At 49.1% G+C, this 18,991-nt stretch overlaps 1 protein-coding gene across 3 annotated transcripts in view; it reads left to right on the forward strand.

The window, feature by feature from the left end:
* TNRC6A (trinucleotide repeat containing adaptor 6A) overlaps positions 1–18,991 on the forward strand; it is an 853,894-nt gene that overhangs the window by 789,871 nt on the left and 45,032 nt on the right. For all 3 annotated transcript variants that reach the window (XM_069647380.1, XM_069647382.1, XM_069647381.1), the window contains one exon: positions 4,980–5,119. In XM_069647380.1, the coding sequence (XP_069503481.1) occupies positions 4,980–5,119 (140 nt within the window). The remainder of the gene's footprint in view (positions 1–4,979; positions 5,120–18,991) is intronic.

Here is an 18,991-nt window from a genome sequence, read left to right on the forward strand (position 1 = left end):
TAGTGAGGGTAACAGCAAATTTTACATAAGAAAGTAGGATAAGGGGCTACTAAGTAACCCCCCCCCAGCACTCCACATAAGATGGTGTGTGCTGGACCTACAAAGTAAAATGGTAAGCAAGATCAATTTTACCTTACTATTCATGGGAACAGTAGTTCACCCAAGAAAAGGTATTTAAACCTCAAGACAAATCCAAAGGACTTCTTAGTGACACTTCACTGAGGGTGCTGTGTCTCCCCATTATTCCTCACCACCTTTCCCTCTGGAACAGGTTGGGTCTCGTGTATCTTGTTTTGAGTTTTAATGTCTCAGGAGGATAGCTTAGGGGCAACATGCTCGCCTTGGAAGCAAGATGACATGGAGCAACAGAGTTTCGATCCCCGGGTCCGCGCTTAGAAACCTCTGGATATTAAGCGCATTATAAATAACCTATCATATCAATGGCGGAGCATGGTACATACCTCCATTTCCTCTCGGATCTAGTTTTACCTTGGTTAGAGGTTTCCCCTCCGAACACTAGGATTTACACTGGAGTCTTCCGCAGAAGATCCAACAGTCTCAAGGTGTTTAGCCTTGGACTTGAGTTTCCTGGATTTTCACCAGTTTTGAGAATTATCAGTCCTCAAAGACCTAGATAGGTTTCCAACTTGTCTATCCAACCATTCCTCAGAAGCAGTGTGGTTCAAAGACTTTACAATTGGAATTGAAATGGGGGAGCATGATTTTGGCTCCTATTTGCCTAATAATCTAGATTTAGATTTGCCTTTGTTAGTGGTTGCTCTACTAACATCAGGACTTACAGTGGGGTCCTCTGGGGAGGGTCCCACAAGCTTAGAGGTGTCTCTTAATGTTGCCTCTTTGGCCAATCTGTTTTGCTGCAGTTTCTTTTTGCTGGGAGGCCTGTGGATATTGGACACTACACCAAGAGTTGTTTAAGTCATTCCCCAAAAGGACTCTCCCTGGCACCCCATGCTGTACACTAACCGGGATCCTAACACTCATGTTATTGCACTGGATGAAAGCTGGCAAAACAGGAACCCTTTGCACAGGGCCTCCAGCAAGTTTAGTGGGACCTTTGGGTGCCTTAGCTACATCCTCAGGTTTGAAGAAACGTTCATCAGCCACTGTTCTGCTTGCCCTAGTGTCTCTCATGGCGGGAGTCTCCTGACCATCTACAAGAACTCTGTCCTTATAATACTTTTTGGTGTTAATCTGGGATGGTGTTGTAAACATCCACATTCTGTTGTTCACACAGACCCAAGGACACTAAAGAGACACTGGCTTCAACTCCAATGGGTTCTTCAGCCAGTAGGTGAAAGTGTGCAGTAGCCATTTGTACTCCTCCCTCAGAGATGAATGCGAAGGAAGCTGTGTGGACCCCTGAAGGTTTACCCTTACATCTGGGATCCCCTTTCACACGATCTACAGACCCACATACAAAATACTTACCAAATGCTCTTGAGAATAGGGGTTTCTGTTGACCTCCCTCTGGTTGGGCACCAGGAGGGTTCACTAGACCTAACAGTTTTCCCATGGGGTCTACCCTTATTTTGTTTGTGGCCCTCTTCTGGGTGGTTGAAATTAAAAATGTCACTATCCTCATTCTTGTGCGGTCTTCCCTCCTCCTTCTTGTGAGTAGCCCCAGAATCCTTATGAGGGGCCTTGTTGGCTACCCATACGTCAGCAGCATGTGCTAGTTTATTAGGATCAATTTCCTTAGTCAGCCAAGTGCTGTCTCGGCTCAGGAGAGCAGGCTTCAAAAATAGTCTCAAGTAAAAAAAGATTTCTCATTCCTTTTAAAGGAGTTCACTCTGTAACCCCAAACCAACCATTAAGTTCTTCAAACATTCACATACCCAGCCCAATGGGTACCATCAGTCTTTTTGAGGGTCCTAAACCGCTTAAGGTACTGGGAAGGAGTCTTCCCAAATCTGTATATTAATGCCAGCTTAACTAATAGTCTTTTCTGTCATTGGCACTCACCTCCATATCAGCATCACAATCATTCTGGGGGATCCTAGACATGAGCCATGCAATTAAATCATTCCCTCTTATCTCTTGTAAACTATAGGTATATTCAAAATTACTCAAACAATCCAACACATCAAGTTTAGAATCATACATACTTACAGCTTCTTTGGGCAGGCGAGGCTTCTTGGGACCAGTAGACCTAGAAAACCCTGAAAGGGAAGCAGAATCATCAAGGGGCATCTTTTTCATTTCCATTTCATGCTGCATTTCTTTCTGAGTTTCACCTCCTGATGTTTGCTTTCAGGGTGTATGTTGGGCAAGATTGTATGCAGTACCCTGTGGGAGACTGCACCAGCTTTGTCCTCTTGGGAGTAGTTACCCAGTCTTTGGTATAAGCATGTACTACACAAGTTGGTAGAGAGACTGAGCAGCCAGGCTTATCTCAAGAGGGGTCAGTGTGAGCTGTAGGGTTATGAAGCAGAGCTTCCCAGTGACAGGTATCCAAATAAACTTACACTCAAGGTTTCTTGACTAAACTATAGTTATTTAAGTATGTTTATTAAGCCTTCCTTAGAAGGGAGCAATATATGTAACACAAAAATATTCTTCAAAAATAGACACACTCATTTTCAATCAGTAGATACCCATTTTGGATGGCACACAGACCACTTCCTACACCCTGAGGTTACTTAATTAACTAGGACTCTGGACATTAATATATCACTGGTACATTTAGAGTAATACAGAGTTTGATGTCCAGAGGGAAATGTTAGAGGGATAAACAATGGTTAACAAATATTCTCAAGCAGGTAAGTACTTTTGAACCCCCAATGCAAAGTAAATTAACCCTTTCCCAGCTACACAAGTTATAGAATGTGACTTTTGTTAAGGGATAGTGAAAGCACAAAGTCAGGGGTTAGAAGTGTCTTTCAGGGACCCAGGACAGCCAATGTCAATTGAGCAAAGTCTAGGGGAACTGAAGCACTTCTTAGAGGTAAAGTCTTGCACAATGTTTGAGAAGTCTTTCTAGAAAATGAAATCCCTGTTGGGCCACAAGCTGGTAGGCTTGTGAGGGGCACAGCTGCAAGCAGCTCTGCAAAAGCAACCAAGACCAGTCTCAACTGAGAGCTAAAAAGGCTACTCAACAAGAGGTTAAGCACCCCTTAGTTTTACAGTACCTTAGTTGAAGAAATTGGTGCCAGCTGGCTTCTGTTCCAGTTGTAGTATGGCAGATCCTGTTGTTCCTGGGCCTCAGTCGTGGGGAGAAGAGGGAGGACGTCTGGGGACTCTTGGACTACGGTTTGAAGGTCGGCTGCAGCAATGGGCAAACTTCAGATCAGTGGCACCTGGCGGCTTTAGTTTCTCGCAAATTGTATGACTGCGGTTCTCTGACACTTGTTGGACTTTCCTCGCATCTGGGTCCAGCATTCTGTTGTGGTGGCTCAGGCTTGGTCAGTCCTCCTTCATGGGAGTCCGAAGGATATTCCTGGAGCTCGGCTCTCACTTAAAGACGACTCACTTGATTTTGGTGTTCCTCTCTGTGGCAATCGGTTCCTGCAGCAGCAATGGAAGTACAGCCAGCTCTGTGAGGATTTCCAGATGTGTTTGTCTTGGGGTCGATTGGTCCAAGGGGAGAAGTCGTCCTTTGCAGGGCTTCTCTAGTCGATGCGAATTCGGAGCTTCAGCACTGCAGCAGGGCTTCACCGGGCAAACCAACGGTCTAGGAGTTGCAGCAAGCGTCGCTTCCAAGTTCTTCTTCAGATTCCTTGCTCCAGTGGTCGACTCTGCCTTCCAAGCAAAAGACCTCACCTTTTTATGCAGGTTTCTCCCATTAATTCGCAGCCTACCTGTCAATCGCACAGCATGGTTGCTGTCCTCCAAGAACAGCTAGCCAGCCAGTCGCCTTTGAGCACAGGGTGAATTCCTGTAACCATGGAGACTAAGCAGGGTGTTTCGGGAACCTCCCACGCTTCCTGCCCTGCCAAACATGCTGGAGCCAAAGGCAGGCTTCACCAGTGAATCCTGCCAAAGACCAAACGAAAAAAGGGACCAAACCTGGGTTGGCACGCAGAGTAAATCTCAAGAAGGACCTTTCCAATAAGAAATTGAGAAAAAAGACAGGGGCCATTTTGACAATATGTGCATCCATGGGTGCTTTACTGTAGCTGCAATTGCTGCAGTAAAAAATTGCTGCGGTAGAAACACTCAATGGTAGTAAAAAGTAAAACACTGCCACCAGCCATTAATTGTAGAAAGGGTAACATAAAAATGTTACATGAGAAACTAGTCTTTCAACTGCTAGATAATGTGGGTTTAGATTTGGACCTTGCGGGATCAAGCTAGGAAGTGGCTGAGGCATAAAGGCGGGTTTTGGCAGAGGGTTGCTCCCTTCTGAAGATTCCTATCCCCCAGATTGGAGTTGAACTCTAAACTTCCCTCCTCATCATTCTCTTCCATATCATTTTGGTTAGTATCTCCCTAACAGCCACTACTATTTAAACAGTGGAACTGTCATTTTCTGTAACCATTGTAAGCGCAAGCTACTACTATTGAAGCAATCACCCTTGAAAAGTATTATTGATATTTCCTGTGTGTATTGGTGGGGGGGGGGGTGAGGGGGGGGGCGGTAAAATGAGGGTTTTGAGGGAAGGTGGGAGGGTCAAAGGTATACCACGTTCTCCGGGGTGGTCACTACTCCGTGGGATCCTCCCGCTGAGTACCATTTCCAGGGTGAATATCGGGTAGCAGCTTCACCTCCCTGGGCTCATGGGAAGGGGCTCACCCATCTAAAGCAGTGACAACTCACAATTCGTCACATTTGATATTAGAAATCTATCTTAACGAGACTTAAGTTTCCTTCCCATTTTCAAAGTTGCTCCTGACAGTTCACTCTCATTGGAGCATCTCTATTGCTTTCCCAGAAAATCATATCCCATTAGAGTGTAACCACAGAAGAGTGCTGCTGCAGTCTCCAGCTTATTGACTAACACATTCTGTATTTGTTTCAGATCGATGGGTCAACCCTGCGGACTTTGTGCATGCAGCATGGGCCCCTGATAACATTCCATCTTAACCTTCCCCATGGGAATGCTTTGGTTCGTTACAGCTCCAAGGAAGAGGTAGTGAAGGCACAAAAATCTCTGCACATGTAAGTTGGTTGAACCAGTAATATGTTTGTGGCTGTTTTTGGCATGCCCGTCATCTAATTTGTCTGTTTAAGCCCACGGACAAGATTTCCTTTCCTAGCGGCTCCTCTGTTGAACATTAATTTACCTCTTGAATGCCCTCTTGCTGCTGTCCATTCTTTACTTCACCGCCTCAGATCTCCATTTATTGACAACAATTTTCCACAAATTAGCTATTGTTTGCTATTTGTTTTTCTGTGTTGTCGTATGCACCCAGTCCTCACGTTACAAGATTTAGTGTGAAAAAAATGTATGTGGCCTGGAAATTATGGACTTTCGGTTGCAGCTCCACTTGTAGGACCTGAAGTTTAGAGTCCTTCATGTGTGCATTTGAAAAGTGAACCTGTATTATTAAGTAGGTCTTCTTGCTGGGCTTTTAAACCAAAAAAGTAGTTGAGAAAGGTTGTTGCTTCTCCCTTGCACCAGAGACGGCATCCAGGCCCACTAGTGACCCGAAGGTCTGTCTAACCCTTTCCCAGCCATCCTAGGGCCATCCATAGCCCTCATTGGCTCCTGGAATCAAGTGACTGCTACTTTTTCAACTCCCTTAAACATCTGTGCGCCTGGTGTCCCATTTAAAGCGTGCCGGAAGGTCAGGACCTGGTTGGTCCTTAATCACTGAAAACTGACCCCAAATTTCCCTCGCTCCCCCCAGCAGCCTTTGATATCACTGAGACCTGGATCACTCAACTTGACTTTGCAGTCCCAGCTGACCTATACACTGGCTCTGCCACTGGTCACACTCCTCTAAAGAGGTGGGGGTGGGGTTTGACCTTGGGGTCAACAGGGTTCACCTCTCACTTTCGAATTTGCTGCCGCTTCACTGTCATCACACCCTGATGACCACCCTCATTTGCTGACTCCTCTTTGCTCTCTACCTCTGCATGCACTGATCATACTAACCTTCCCAAAACCTCTTCCATCATTCAACTTGAACGTGACTCTATCCTCTGACTCCACCTTTACCTCCAGTCAGTCTTCCCAACCACTTCCATGACAATTCTATCAACCTTCTGTTCCTCTCTCACCAATATCGATCCCTCCCATTCAGACCATGCTATTCTTCAATTTAACATTGTGTCCCTACTGCTCCTACTCCCCCCTCACACCACCTATCTCTTAACATAAATGTAAACCTAGCCCTTTGCCTCAACTAAGCCCTGCTCACTTGTTCCTCTCTCCTGTCATCCTTCATTGATCAAGCCTTTTCTGACTTTAACCAGTTTTTTTTTATCAATCTTTCAACCTCCACTATCCCTCCCACGTCATCTTCACCATGCCCTCAGCAAAAGACCACACCCCATGTTTGTCTACTAAAAACAAAGAAAGGGTAGACATTGGGTTAGTCCAGTTTTAAAATCACACAAGTTGCAGATTTTGATGCATTATATTGTACTAACTAAAAAATCTATGCAGAGATGGAAAAAAACATGATTTTACGAAGTCCCACAGGCCTTCATCAGAGGTTGCCGAGTGAAAGGATTTGCAAAGGAAAGCCACAGCATATATTGTTCTCAAAAATAAATAAAAGTAACATTTAATTGGCTGGAGGAACGTAATGAATGCAATGAGAGCCTGGAATTGCTTTCTTATCTTAAAGGCCAGAAACACTCCTGGAAGTTGGACACACCAGGGGATTGAACACAGCACACATTCAAGAAGATGCATTTAACAGAAAAGGAAAAAAAGGATTCTTTTCACATATATAACCATTAAGTTGGGTGCAATCAGTCGTTAAATGCACCCTGATAGTTTCCTAAAATTACTGATGTTATTTTAAAAGGTTTATTCAAGTGAGGGGTTTGAAAACACATAATTGAGAAATGTGGTCAGTTTGTAAGAGTCTAGAAAAGTGTTTTGCAGACTCCAAGTAGAGTTTTAGTAATTCCAATGTAGCCGTTATAAGGCTTCCTGGTTGGTATACAATTTGGCACTACATAATTGTGCCCTTAGGTTTAACTGATGCAGTCTCCAATGTTTCCTCACTAAAAAAAGAAATGCAATGCCATCTATGCATTGAAAGGATAAGGTTGAAGGGCAGTGTTCTACAAGAACACCCTCCTCTCCTTCAACTCTGCCAAAGCTTCCTACTTTGTAAATCTAATCTCTTAACGTGCCATCTCATCTACATAAACCTTCCTACACACCTCGAGCCTTGCTCTTTCCTCCAAGCAATCTCCTCTTCTCTCTCTGCTAGTGAATTTGCTCACTGCTTCTCTGAAGTGTACAAAATTGGTCCACCTTACCCCTCGTCTTTCCCTCTCCCTCGCTCCTTGGTCACTTTCCACCCAACATCTCCTCTTGAATTTGACCCGTGATCTTTTGTAAACCCCTCATGTGCTCCAATTTGCCACGCATTGTGTCAAGGAACATACACCTCACTTGCTTCAATCGCTTCACTCTCTTTAACTCTGCCATATCACGCTGCATTTTTCCAGATTGTTCAAATCTGTAAATATCATTCCTATTCTCAGTTATCACCTGACCCGGACAATCCTGCCAATTACCACCCTATTTCTTTTCCTTCACTACTCTAAAATCGTTGAACATCTTGCCATCAACAGAATCTCTTCTTATTTAGAATCTTAACTAAGAGACCCCGACAATATGGCTTTCGCAGCTGACGTGCTACCTAAACTGTCCTCACCACTGTTCCTAATGTCCTTACTTAGGTCATCATTTATGACCACAGTTCACCACTCATCTCTTCTTCTGACCCTGAATGACATTGGCATCCAGGGTAAAGCCCTCAAATGGTTAGTATCTTCTCTCAGACCGAACCTTTTCCATTACCTGGAATATGGATACCTCTGGCCCCTACACTCTCCCAGATGATGCCACAGGTCACCGTCTTTGACCCTTTCCTATTCTCAATCTACACCTTCTCACTTGGACCCTTTAGCCCTCCTTCTTTTGGTTCTCCTATCACCTCTTCACTGATGATACCCAAATGTTCTCTTTCCTTCCCTAAACTTGCATCATAATGCTCTAATCATGTTTCCGGGTCTCCATCAAACGCTGGATGGCACTTCATTGTCCGATGCTGAATTCCGCCCAGGCAGCTGTAATTTGCCTCCCTCAATCTAGTGCCCCTTAACTTTTTCACCCATCTCCTTTTCACTGACCTCTCCACATTTCACTAGGTCAACAGCTAAAGGGCCTATTTGATTCAGACCTGAATCTTCATCATTGTATTAGCCACGCTACAATTGTGGCCAAAATTAACCTCCTCTATCAAATAGGCTGCTTCCTTATCTTCTATCCACCAATCCCTTATTCAAACCTTGGTCCTTAGTCACGTGGATTGTCAGCCTACCTTTTGGCCTCCCGCTCTACTCCTTCTCTCTGTGACACACTTCATTTTCTCCAGCATGGGGTCTTGTATGGATTCACATGCTCATGACTATTCTCTGTCAGCCTGGGAATCCTTGGTAACAAAAAAGCAGTTTAGCTTTAAACAAAAACTGCATGTCAGTTGTAGTGCCTATTGCTGTCACTTTGGGTCATACTGCCCCAACCAATAACATCCCTACTCGTTGGCTCCACCCCTGGTGGCCATCTTCAGATTTTTACTGCACACTTTTGTGTTTGGAGTCCTCGAGTTTCGTTCTTCAAGATCTTGACTATGTTTTGTATATTTTTGTATAAATTGTTTCAAAATGTTTTCCATCAGTCACATTCATGCATTTAACAGAAAAGGAAAAAAAGGATTCTTTTCACATATATAACCATTAAGTTGGGTGCAATCAGTCGTTAAATGCACCCTGATAGTTTCCTAAAATTACTGATGTTATTTTAAAAGGTTTATTCAAGTGAGGGGTTTGAAAACACATAATTGAGAAATGTGGTCAGTTTGTAAGAGTCTAGAAAAGTGTTTTGCAGACTCCAAGTAGAGTTTTAGTAATTCCAATGTAGCCGTTATAAGGCTTCCTGGTTGGTATACAATTTGGCACTACAAAATTGTGCCCTTAGGTTTAACTGATGCAGTCTCCAATGTTTCCTCACTAAAAAAAGAAATGCAATGCCATCTATGCATTGAAAGGATAAGGTTGAAGGGCAGTGTTCTACAAGAACACCCTCCTCTCCTTCAACTCTGCCAAAGCTTCCTACTTTGTAAATCTAATCTCTTAACGTACCATCTCATCTACATAAACCTTCCTACACACCTCGAGCCTTGCTCTTTCCTCCAAGCAATCTCCTCTTCTCTCTCTGCTAGTGAATTTGCTCACTGCTTCTCTGAAGTGTACAAAATTGGTCCACCTTACCCCTCGTCTTTCCCTCTCCCTCGCTCCTTGGTCACTTTCCACCCAACATCTCCTCTTGAATTTGACCCGTGATCTTTTGTAAACCCCTCATGTGCTCCCATTTGCCACGCATTGTGTCAAGGAACATACACCTCACTTGCTTCAATCGCTTCACTCTCTTTAACTCTGCCATATCACGCTGCATTTTTCCAGATTGTTCAAATCTGTAAATATCATTCCTATTCTCAGTTATCACCTGACCCGGACAATCCTGCCAATTACCACCCTATTTCTTTTCCTTCACTACTCTAAAATCGTTGAACATCTTGCCATCAACAGAATCTCTTCTTATTTAGAATCTTAACTAAGAGACCCCGACAATATGGCTTTCGCAGCTGACGTGCTACCTAAACTGTCCTCACCACTGTTCCTAATGTCCTTACTTAGGTCATCATTTATGACCACAGTTCACCACTCATCTCTTCTTCTGACCCTGAATGACATTGGCATCCAGGGTAAAGCCCTCAAATGGTTAGTATCTTCTCTCAGACCGAACCTTTTCCATTACCTGGAATATGGATACCTCTGGCCCCTACACTCTCCCAGATGATGCCACAGGTCACCGTCTTTGACCCTTTCCTATTCTCAATCTACACCTTCTCACTTGGACCCTTTAGCCCTCCTTCTTTTGGTTCTCCTATCACCTCTTCACTGATGATACCCAAATGTTCTCTTTCCTTCCCTAAACTTGCATCATAATGCTCTAATCATGTTTCCGGGTCTCCATCAAACGCTGGATGGCACTTCATTGTCCGATGCTGAATTCCGCCCAGGCAGCTGTAATTTGCCTCCCTCAATCTAGTGCCCCTTAACTTTTTCACCCATCTCCTTTTCACTGACCTCTCCACATTTCACTAGGTCAACAGCTAAAGGGCCTATTTGATTCAGACCTGAATCTTCATCATTGTATTAGCCACGCTACAATTGTGGCCAAAATTAACCTCCTCTATCAAATAGGCTGCTTCCTTATCTTCTATCCACCAATCCCTTATTCAAACCTTGGTCCTTAGTCACGTGGATTGTCAGCCTACCTTTTGGCCTCCCGCTCTACTCCTTCTCTCTGTGACACACTTCATTTTCTCCAGCATGGGGTCTTGTATGGATTCACATGCTCATGACTATTCTCTGTCAGCCTGGGAATCCTTGGTAACAAAAAAGCAGTTTAGCTTTAAACAAAAACTGCATGTCAGTTGTAGTGCCTATTGCTGTCACTTTGGGTCATACTGCCCCAACCAATAACATCCCTACTCGTTGGCTCCACCCCTGGTGGCCATCTTCAGATTTTTACTGCACACTTTTGTGTTTGGAGTCCTCGAGTTTCGTTCTTCAAGATCTTGACTATGTTTTGTATATTTTTGTATAAATTGTTTCAAAATGTTTTCCATCAGTCACATTGTGACTTGCGGCAACAGGGATCTGTTGCCGGTAGTCGTTCCAGGTGTCGTTTTAGTCTATTGGGGCCATTGTCCCAGACTTGGGCCTACTACACGAGGTTTGGCGGACACATTGAAGAACAGCTTCTTCAGGGCCTGTTCGAAATGCGGACTAAAAAACATCTTTGTGGAAGATCTCCATCAGAAGTACATCTACTGCCTTCATCCGGACTACTGCCAGTCCTTTTCCTACAAGACGCAACGAGACTGTCGTAGGAGGTTGGTGGCATGGATCGATGAAAGTAGGTCCTCGGACTCAGTGTCTGTGCGCAGTCATACCTCTGCCAGGACAAGCAGACCCAAAGAGCTTATTCCCTCTGGCAAGAGGTTGAGCACCTTTCCAAGGGGAAGATACCCAAAGAGGCAGTCGTTGCTCGCTCCGACTTCTCTGTCGATGAGCGCTGCAGTGTCTCTGTCAACAGGGTCCACCACGAAGACAATTCTTTCGTCAGAAGGCCGGTGATCGTCCGCATGGTCGCTGTCGACTGGTCAGGCCCCATCAACGGGCACTCCGTCAATAAAACGTTGTCATCCATATCATCCTCGATGACTTTGTCAACGGCCAAACCGTTGTCAACTTTGGCTGTTAAGAGCCTATCAACATTGTCCACCAGACAGGCGGTGTCAACTTCCATCCTGTTGATGTCCTTGTCGACGACTGTTAGTTTCCATGGTGACGAAAGCCGCTTCCAAGGTGACCCTGCCTCCAAGGCATCCATCAGCTGCGGCTGTGCTGCCCACGCTGGCATCACCTGGAACACTGGTATTAGCGCCTTCCTTAGGGGTTCCGGTGTAGGGAAACAGTTCCCTCTGGCACTCTATTTTCCCCCTAGGCCCACCAGGCCTGCGTCCACACTCACCTTGTCTCCGCAGCAGTCTTCCAGGGTGTCGCCCCCTGCTCTGTCACTTCAGACATCCTTTCTGTCAGTCGATGACTTCCCGGGGGGGTGTTTTCTCAGAGGAAGGTGGTCAGGGTGGCCCTGATCCACAACCAACTCCGCAGGATACACAGCCACCTCGTCCCACAAGCCCTTTGCCTCGTGTCCCAATACTGGTTCCTGCTGCTCCCAGGGAAGTGTCCATGGACATTTTGACCACTCGCCATACCTCTGAGATTCAGTAGCTTCTTCCACCTGTGGCTCCCAGCGCTCCAGTGGATTCCCCCCCAGCTCCAGCAAGAAGTCCTCCCCGGCCTCGCCAGACGCCACCACGTCCATCCCTGCTATTCCTCAGCAGCCACCTGTTCCATGACCCCCTGTTCTGGGGGAGCATAATTTTGCAGGCATGCATACCAACATTGACACCAACCAGGATACGGATGGTATGGTACTGGAGGGGACAGATGAGTATGACTATGTCCCTGTGGATACCTGGCTGCCTAATGCAGACTTTTTAACATCATAAGTCCTCCGTGAAGACTAGGTTCTCTATCCCCCCTGCTTGATGATGTCTGGGAGGACAGTTTGGTGGTGATGAGAAACCCCTAGGAGTGTTTGGAGGAGAAATACAGGCTCTCAGATTCTGCACCCAATTGCCTCGGGTCCCATCTGGTATGCAGTGAATATATTGGAAAAATAAAATGAAATAACGAAACAATTACGAAAAATAAGTATGTGGGTGTGATGGGTGTTTCGGTGTTGGGTTAAAAACATGGGGAAACAGGGTTTAGGGGGCGGTCCCCCAATATAAAAAAGAAATTCAATATTTTCTTTGGTATTTCATTCACTATTTTTTGATTTGTTGTAATCGCATGCAACCGTCCCATCCCACTCCAGACTCTGATCCCTGCTACAGCAAGGAAAAGATCAGCGAGCCTGTTCTCGTCTTGTACTATCCCGCCATATCAAGAGGGAAAGAAATTAGATGCTGCAGGTAAATGCATCACCATAACTGCGGCGTCCACTATCAAAGCCGCCAACGCCTTAACCATTCTTTGGTGTTACAACCGAGAGATTTGGTACAAGCTGGGCCCCATACTTGAATTCCTCTCGGATGACCAGAAGGCAGAAGCCATCTTCCGAAAAGGCGAGGTGGCCTCCGACCATGCTATCACCATCGCCCTAGACATCACAAATTCAGGCTTTCCGGCAAATGGTGAACAGAGTGGCTGTACGTCGACCAGGCTGGCTCAAAGCCACCAGTTGCTACCCAGAGGTGCAATAAAGGTGATGGACATGCCATTTGACAGGGACAACCCCTTAGGCAATGCAGTGGACAAGAGTCTCCCAGCGATCAAAACTGACAGTCTGCCTGTTCTTTGGGCACCCTTCAGCTGAGGAAGCAGTCCTTTCCCTCGTCTAAAGGAGAAGGGTCTCTAGAACTTCTAAGGTTCCCAGCCCTGCCTACCATCAACCCTCCCAATCCTCCGCGCAGGAAGTGTATGGAGGGCCCTCAGGCCTACAGGGGAGGGGCCCAGCATCATTGCACCCCAGCGGCCAGGACGCCAACAGCCAAAGAAGCCACGGCCCGTACCCCCACTTTCGCACCGCAGTGGGAGGCCAGCTGCTTACATTTTTCCGCCAGTGTTGCAACATCTCCACGGACAAATGGGTGCTCAGTATCATTCAACATGGTCTCACTTTAGAGTTTCAAAGCAAATGCCCTCACCTTCCTCCCACCGGAAGGCAGGAGCAGCATGGGGCCCAGCACCTCAAGGAAGTCCAAGCCATGTTAAGGAAAGTGGCAATAGAACGTGTCCCTCTACGACTCCGGGGCTCCGGAGTGTACTCCAGATACTTTCTGGTTCAGAGTAAGTCTGGAGGGTGGAGACCCATCCTGGATTTAAGACGTCTCAAGTGCCTAAAATCCCAAAGGTTCAGGATGATCATGTTGTAACATGTGCTTGAGCAGCTAGAAACTGGGGATTTCCTGGCATCCCCGGATTAGGAGGATGCATACTTTCACATCCACATCCATCCAAAGCACAGTTACTCCGATTCATTGTTCAAGGAAGACACTACCAATTCAAGGCACTGCCCATCGGCCTGAAATCTGACCCAAGGACCAATTGCTTGACTACGGTGGTGGCTTTTCTTTGCCGCAAGGGGGTCTACATCTATCCATGCCTGGATGACTGGCTCATCCGGGCCAGCTCTCACAACCTGGCAGTACAGCATACAGCAGAAACTATCAAGACCCTAAACTCTGGGATTCTCAATAAATTATCTCAAATCCTGCATGCTGCTGTCTCACAATGCACTATTTCTGGGTTTCGGCCTCAGCACAGTCACTTGTCTGGCAGCCCTGTCAGAAGACAGGATGAAGACCATCATGGGGATGGTTGTGCTGCTGTCGGCAGCCAAGATTGCGACATTACGGTACATCAAGTCCCTCTTGGGGATGATGTCCTTCCTCCTTTCTTATGGTTCCTCGTTGCAGGCTGTGGATGATGCCTCTTCAAGAATTCCTGAACGTAAGATGGAAACAGGTCATGGGCCGACAAGATCGTCCTTAATCGGACATTCTGTCAAGACCTGCACTGGTGGTTCATTCGCCCTCTTCTCTCGCAGAGGGCTCCCTTTCAGACCCCTGCGTATTAAGGGACAGTCGGGACTGACGCCTCTGGAAGGTTGGGGTACCGACACGGGTCAATCCTACGCCAGAGGCCTCTAGCTCCCGGAGGAAAGGGAGTCGCACATCAATGTCCTGGAACTACGGGCGGTCTTCTAGGCGCAAGTCATTTCAGCCTCCGCTCCAGTGGAAGGTGGTACGTGTCTTCAGGCACAACACCACCACCATGTTTTACATCCGGAAACTGGGGGCGCACTCCTTCATTCTCTCTATGGAGGCACAGAGCCTGTGGCACTGGGACATTGCTCAACTGATGTTTCTCATCCCATTTCACCTAGCATGCATTCAAAACACCATTGCAGACTCTCTGAACAGAGCTGCCATCCTAACATGAATGGTAGCTCTAGCAATCGCAAGTGTCTTGTCTCTTCACTGAGTGGGGTCACCCTCAGATTCACCTCTTTGCAACAGCGGCCAACACACCAAGTGCCAAAGGTTTTCCAGCAGGGATTCTCAAACCAGGAGTCTGGGAGACACCTACTCATTCCTTTGGGAGGGCCTCTTCCTGTACGCTTTCCCGCTTATTCCTCTGTTGCTACGAGTGATCAACACACTCGGACAATGTCATTGCAAAATGATCCTGAATGCTCCGGGGTGGCCCAGGCAGATATGGTACTCAGACCTCATCTGTCAGTGGTTCCAGCCATTGGACTGCCTCCTCTTCCAGACTTACTCTCCAGAGAAGCAGGGTCAATCCTGCACCACGACCCAGCGTCTGTGAACCTAGCGGCCTGGCTCCTGCAGCCCTATTATTTGGACACTACTCGCAGCCTTCGACATGCAGGATATTCAAGCCAAGGCCAGGACTCCATCTGCTACAAACACAAGTGGACTCACTTTACAGTGTGGTGCCAGTCTCAAAATATTTCTCATAACTGCGCCATAGCTTTTTCCTTCTCCAGCATGGGGTCTGGCATGGATTCACATGCTCATGAATATTCCCCGTCGTCAGGCTGGGAATCCTCGGTAAAGAAAAAACCAGTATCAGTTTTGTTTCTGATCTGTCTTTCGTAGTAATAACCAATCACTGGTATCTGCGTCATACTGACCACAGCCAATGACTGCCCTCTACCTAAGCACCGCCTCTGGCAGCCATCTTCAGATTTTTACCGCACGTTCATGTGTTGGGATCCTCGTGCTATTGCTCTCGAGCGTTAGTGCTATTTTTTTCACGTTTTTTCTCAAAAACTTCGTTTTTTCGGTCAAAAGGGCCTCAAGCTCCACCGACTCTCCATCCGATCAACGGGGACCCGTGTCGGATTCGTCTGCGCCCCTCAAGGGTGAAGATTTCGTCGAGCTACGCTTTTGGAGGACTCCAGAAGTTTCTCAGGCCCGGTCATGGCCCAGGAGAAGGGAAGCTCGATGCCCGGAAAGCTGTTCAGGGTCTGCCCTGGATGCCAGCTGCAGAACGTCTTCAAGGAGGACGAACACTCTTTTTGTCTTTACTGCCTACATGAGGACAAGACGCACGTGGAGAAGAACTGTGCGTTTTGCGGCAACATGTCGGAGCGGACCATGAAGGACCGCCATCAACGTCTCGCCAACTGGCTAGAAGGGAAGAGCCCGTCTGGCGAGAAGAAGAGGAAGAAATCCGAGCGGTCTTCTAAGACCTTTGAGGACGCCCCGGCGACGGGGGTCCAACATAAGGCCAAGCACCGCGAGTCCGCTGGCACCGGGAGCGCCGAACGGTCAGGCTCTACGGGCGCCAGGCAGGGCGCACCCTCCCCGGCACCATCAACCACGAGCCAACGCTCTGGGTCGGGTAAGAGGAAGGCCGAGCACCCGGCGAAGCTCCTGGAGAGGCCCCGGTCGAGCTCGAAGGCGGAGGGGGAGCGAGGCAGTGTCCCCCCCCCCTCAAGGATAAGGCGGTGAGCGCACCTAAGGTGGTGAAGGCCTTAATCCATCCGGCCAAGCCCTCTATCGAAACTGTCGCGGCGGCCCTGGCTCAGCCTGTGGAGGCTACACCAGTGGTGGCGACCTCGGGGCTCAGAGTCTCCCTGCCACCTCGGAGGGAGTCCTCTTTTGTGCCCATCGATAGGACCCCCGTGAAATCCCCCGTGGGGAAGAAAAAGGGGGGGCAGGGCGTCGTCGTAGATTCGGCCTCAACCTCGGAGGAGGAGCTGGTCGAGGTCTTAAGCCACGGCCTCGGCGTGGAAGAAGACCGGCCCGTCGGGATGGATCCCGACGCAGGGGACGACGACATCGTCGAGGGTACCGACGGGGCCCCTGATCGCCCGTCGGATTCCCCTCTGCCAGCGCCGCGAGACAACTCGGCAGCCATTTTGTTGGCTATACAGTCCTTATGCTCAGAGATAAGGACGAGACTACCGTTGCCGACAGAACCTCTCCCGTTGGGGGACCCAGAACCGGGACCTTCTGGTGTTCCCCCTACCAAGAGAAGAAGGATCCACCCTCCACCTCCTTTTCAGCCGTCGCGCCCCTTCCAGCCCTCCTCCCGTCCACCCGAGGGGATGATACGGGGACTGACACGGCAGCGACGGGTACGGACGACGAGGTTTACGACGAGGATGTACCGTCGTCGCCTCCCACCAGGGCTTCTCCGCCCGACGAGATTGGATCGTTCCACTCTATGATCGCCAGGGCATCCGAGCTTTTCCAACTCTGCCCTGAGGAGAAGAAGAAGGAAGGTTTCCTTTATCAGTGGCGCGAGGCCAAGAGGAAGACGGTCCTCGCGGTGCCTCTATTGGACGACATTTGGGATGAGGGCCTCACCCTCCTCAAGAACCCTTCCATGACGCCAGCTAGAAGAGACCGCTGCGAGAAAAAGTACCGGGTCCCGGACACGGCCCCCCTGTGCCTCCGGGCGCAGCCTACCCCGAACCCCCTCCGTCTCCGCGGTGGCCAGGAAAAAAGTGGGGGGGGTGCGGCCTCCACATCGACTTCCCCACCGGACGGCGAGGGAAAGAAATTGGACGCTATGGGACGCAGAGTCATCTCGTCTGCATCGACGACGATTAAAGCTGCCAACGCCTTGGCTATCGTGGCCCGATACGACAGGGAGCTCTGGTACAAACTGGCTCCCCTGCTGGACTTCTTGCCGGACGACAAGAGGGCAGAGGCCCTGGAGATCCTGCAGGAAGGTGAGGTGGCTTCAGACCACGCCATTACCGTTGCGACGGACATCGCCGACACTGGGTTCCGCCAGTTGGGCAACGGCGTTTGCCTTAGGCGGCGTGGATGGCTCAAGGCTACGGACTTCCGTCAAGACGTTCAGACCAGAGTCCTGGACATGCCCTTCGATGGGAACAACCTGTTTGGGAAGACAGTGGACGATTCCCTTCAGGCCATTAAAGCGGACACCGAGGCGGCCTGGGCCCTTGGAGTTCTGCAACAACGACGGACGCCCTTTCGGAGCAGCGGAGGCAAGGGCGCCTCCAAAGGTTCCGGCGGCGGTTTCTCCTCCTACCGTCAAGCAGCCCGCTCGTTGTCTCAGGAGGCCTACAGAGGACGAGGCAAGTCTGGCGGACCCCCCCCCCGTCGTCGCCAAGGACAAGGCGCTAAAGCCTCGTCGAAGCAGGATTGAACCGGCCGGGGGGTCGGGCCCCCACCGAAGCACCCCGGTGGGAGGCCGGCTGGCGAGCTTCGTCAGCGTGTGGGAGTCCATCGCCACCGACCGTTGGGTGCTGGACTCCTTGGCCCGGGGCCACGCGCTCGAGTTTCAAAGAAAGTGTCCGCGCGTCCCCCCCATGGCCAGGAAAGAACTTCACGTCCCTCAACTTCTCCTGGAGGTGAAGGCGATGCTCAAGAAGGGCGCCATCGAACTCGTCCCAAAGAGGCTTCGGGGCTCCGGAGTCTACTCGAGATACTTCCTCGTGAAGAAGAAGACGGGGGATGGCGCCCCATCCTGGACCTGCGACGTCTGAACAAGTTCATCAAGGCGCAAAAGTTCCGGATGGTCACCCTCCAGCACATCCTGGGTCAGCTGGAGGAAGGAGACTTCCTGTCGTCGTTGGATTTGGAGGATGCCTACTTCCATATTCCCATCTTGAAGGGGAACCGAAAATTCCTCGGGTTTGTGGTCCAAGGGCGTCATTACCAGTTCAAAGCCCCCCCTTCGGTCTACGGTCGGCACCCAGGGTGTTCACCAAGTGCCTCGCGCCGGTGGCGGCTCAGCTGCGCCGCGAAGGGATCCACGTCTACCCCTACCTGGACGACTGGCTCATCCGAGCCAAGACAAAGGAGCTCGCCGTGGTTCATACGGCAAGGACCGTCCAACTTCTCACGGACCTGGGATTCTCCGTGAACTACGCCAAATCCCACCTGGTGCCTGCGCAAGACGCTCTGTTTCTGGGAGCGAGGCGCAACACAGTGTCCCTTCTGGCCTCCCCGTCGGAGGAGAGGACAGGACCATCCTGGGCAAGGTGCAGCGGATGTTGGTGGCCGACGCGGCCAAGGTGAGGTCCATCAAGTCCCTCCTCGGAATGATGTCTTCCTGCATCTACCTCATTCCCATGTGCAGGCTCCGGATGCGCCCGTTGCAGGAGTTCCTGGACGCGCGCTGTCGTCC

This window comes from Ambystoma mexicanum, chromosome 2q (genome assembly GCF_040938575.1).
Source record: "Ambystoma mexicanum isolate Mex_15411 chromosome 2q, UKY_AmexF1_1, whole genome shotgun sequence".
NCBI lineage: Eukaryota > Metazoa > Chordata > Amphibia > Caudata > Ambystomatidae > Ambystoma > Ambystoma mexicanum.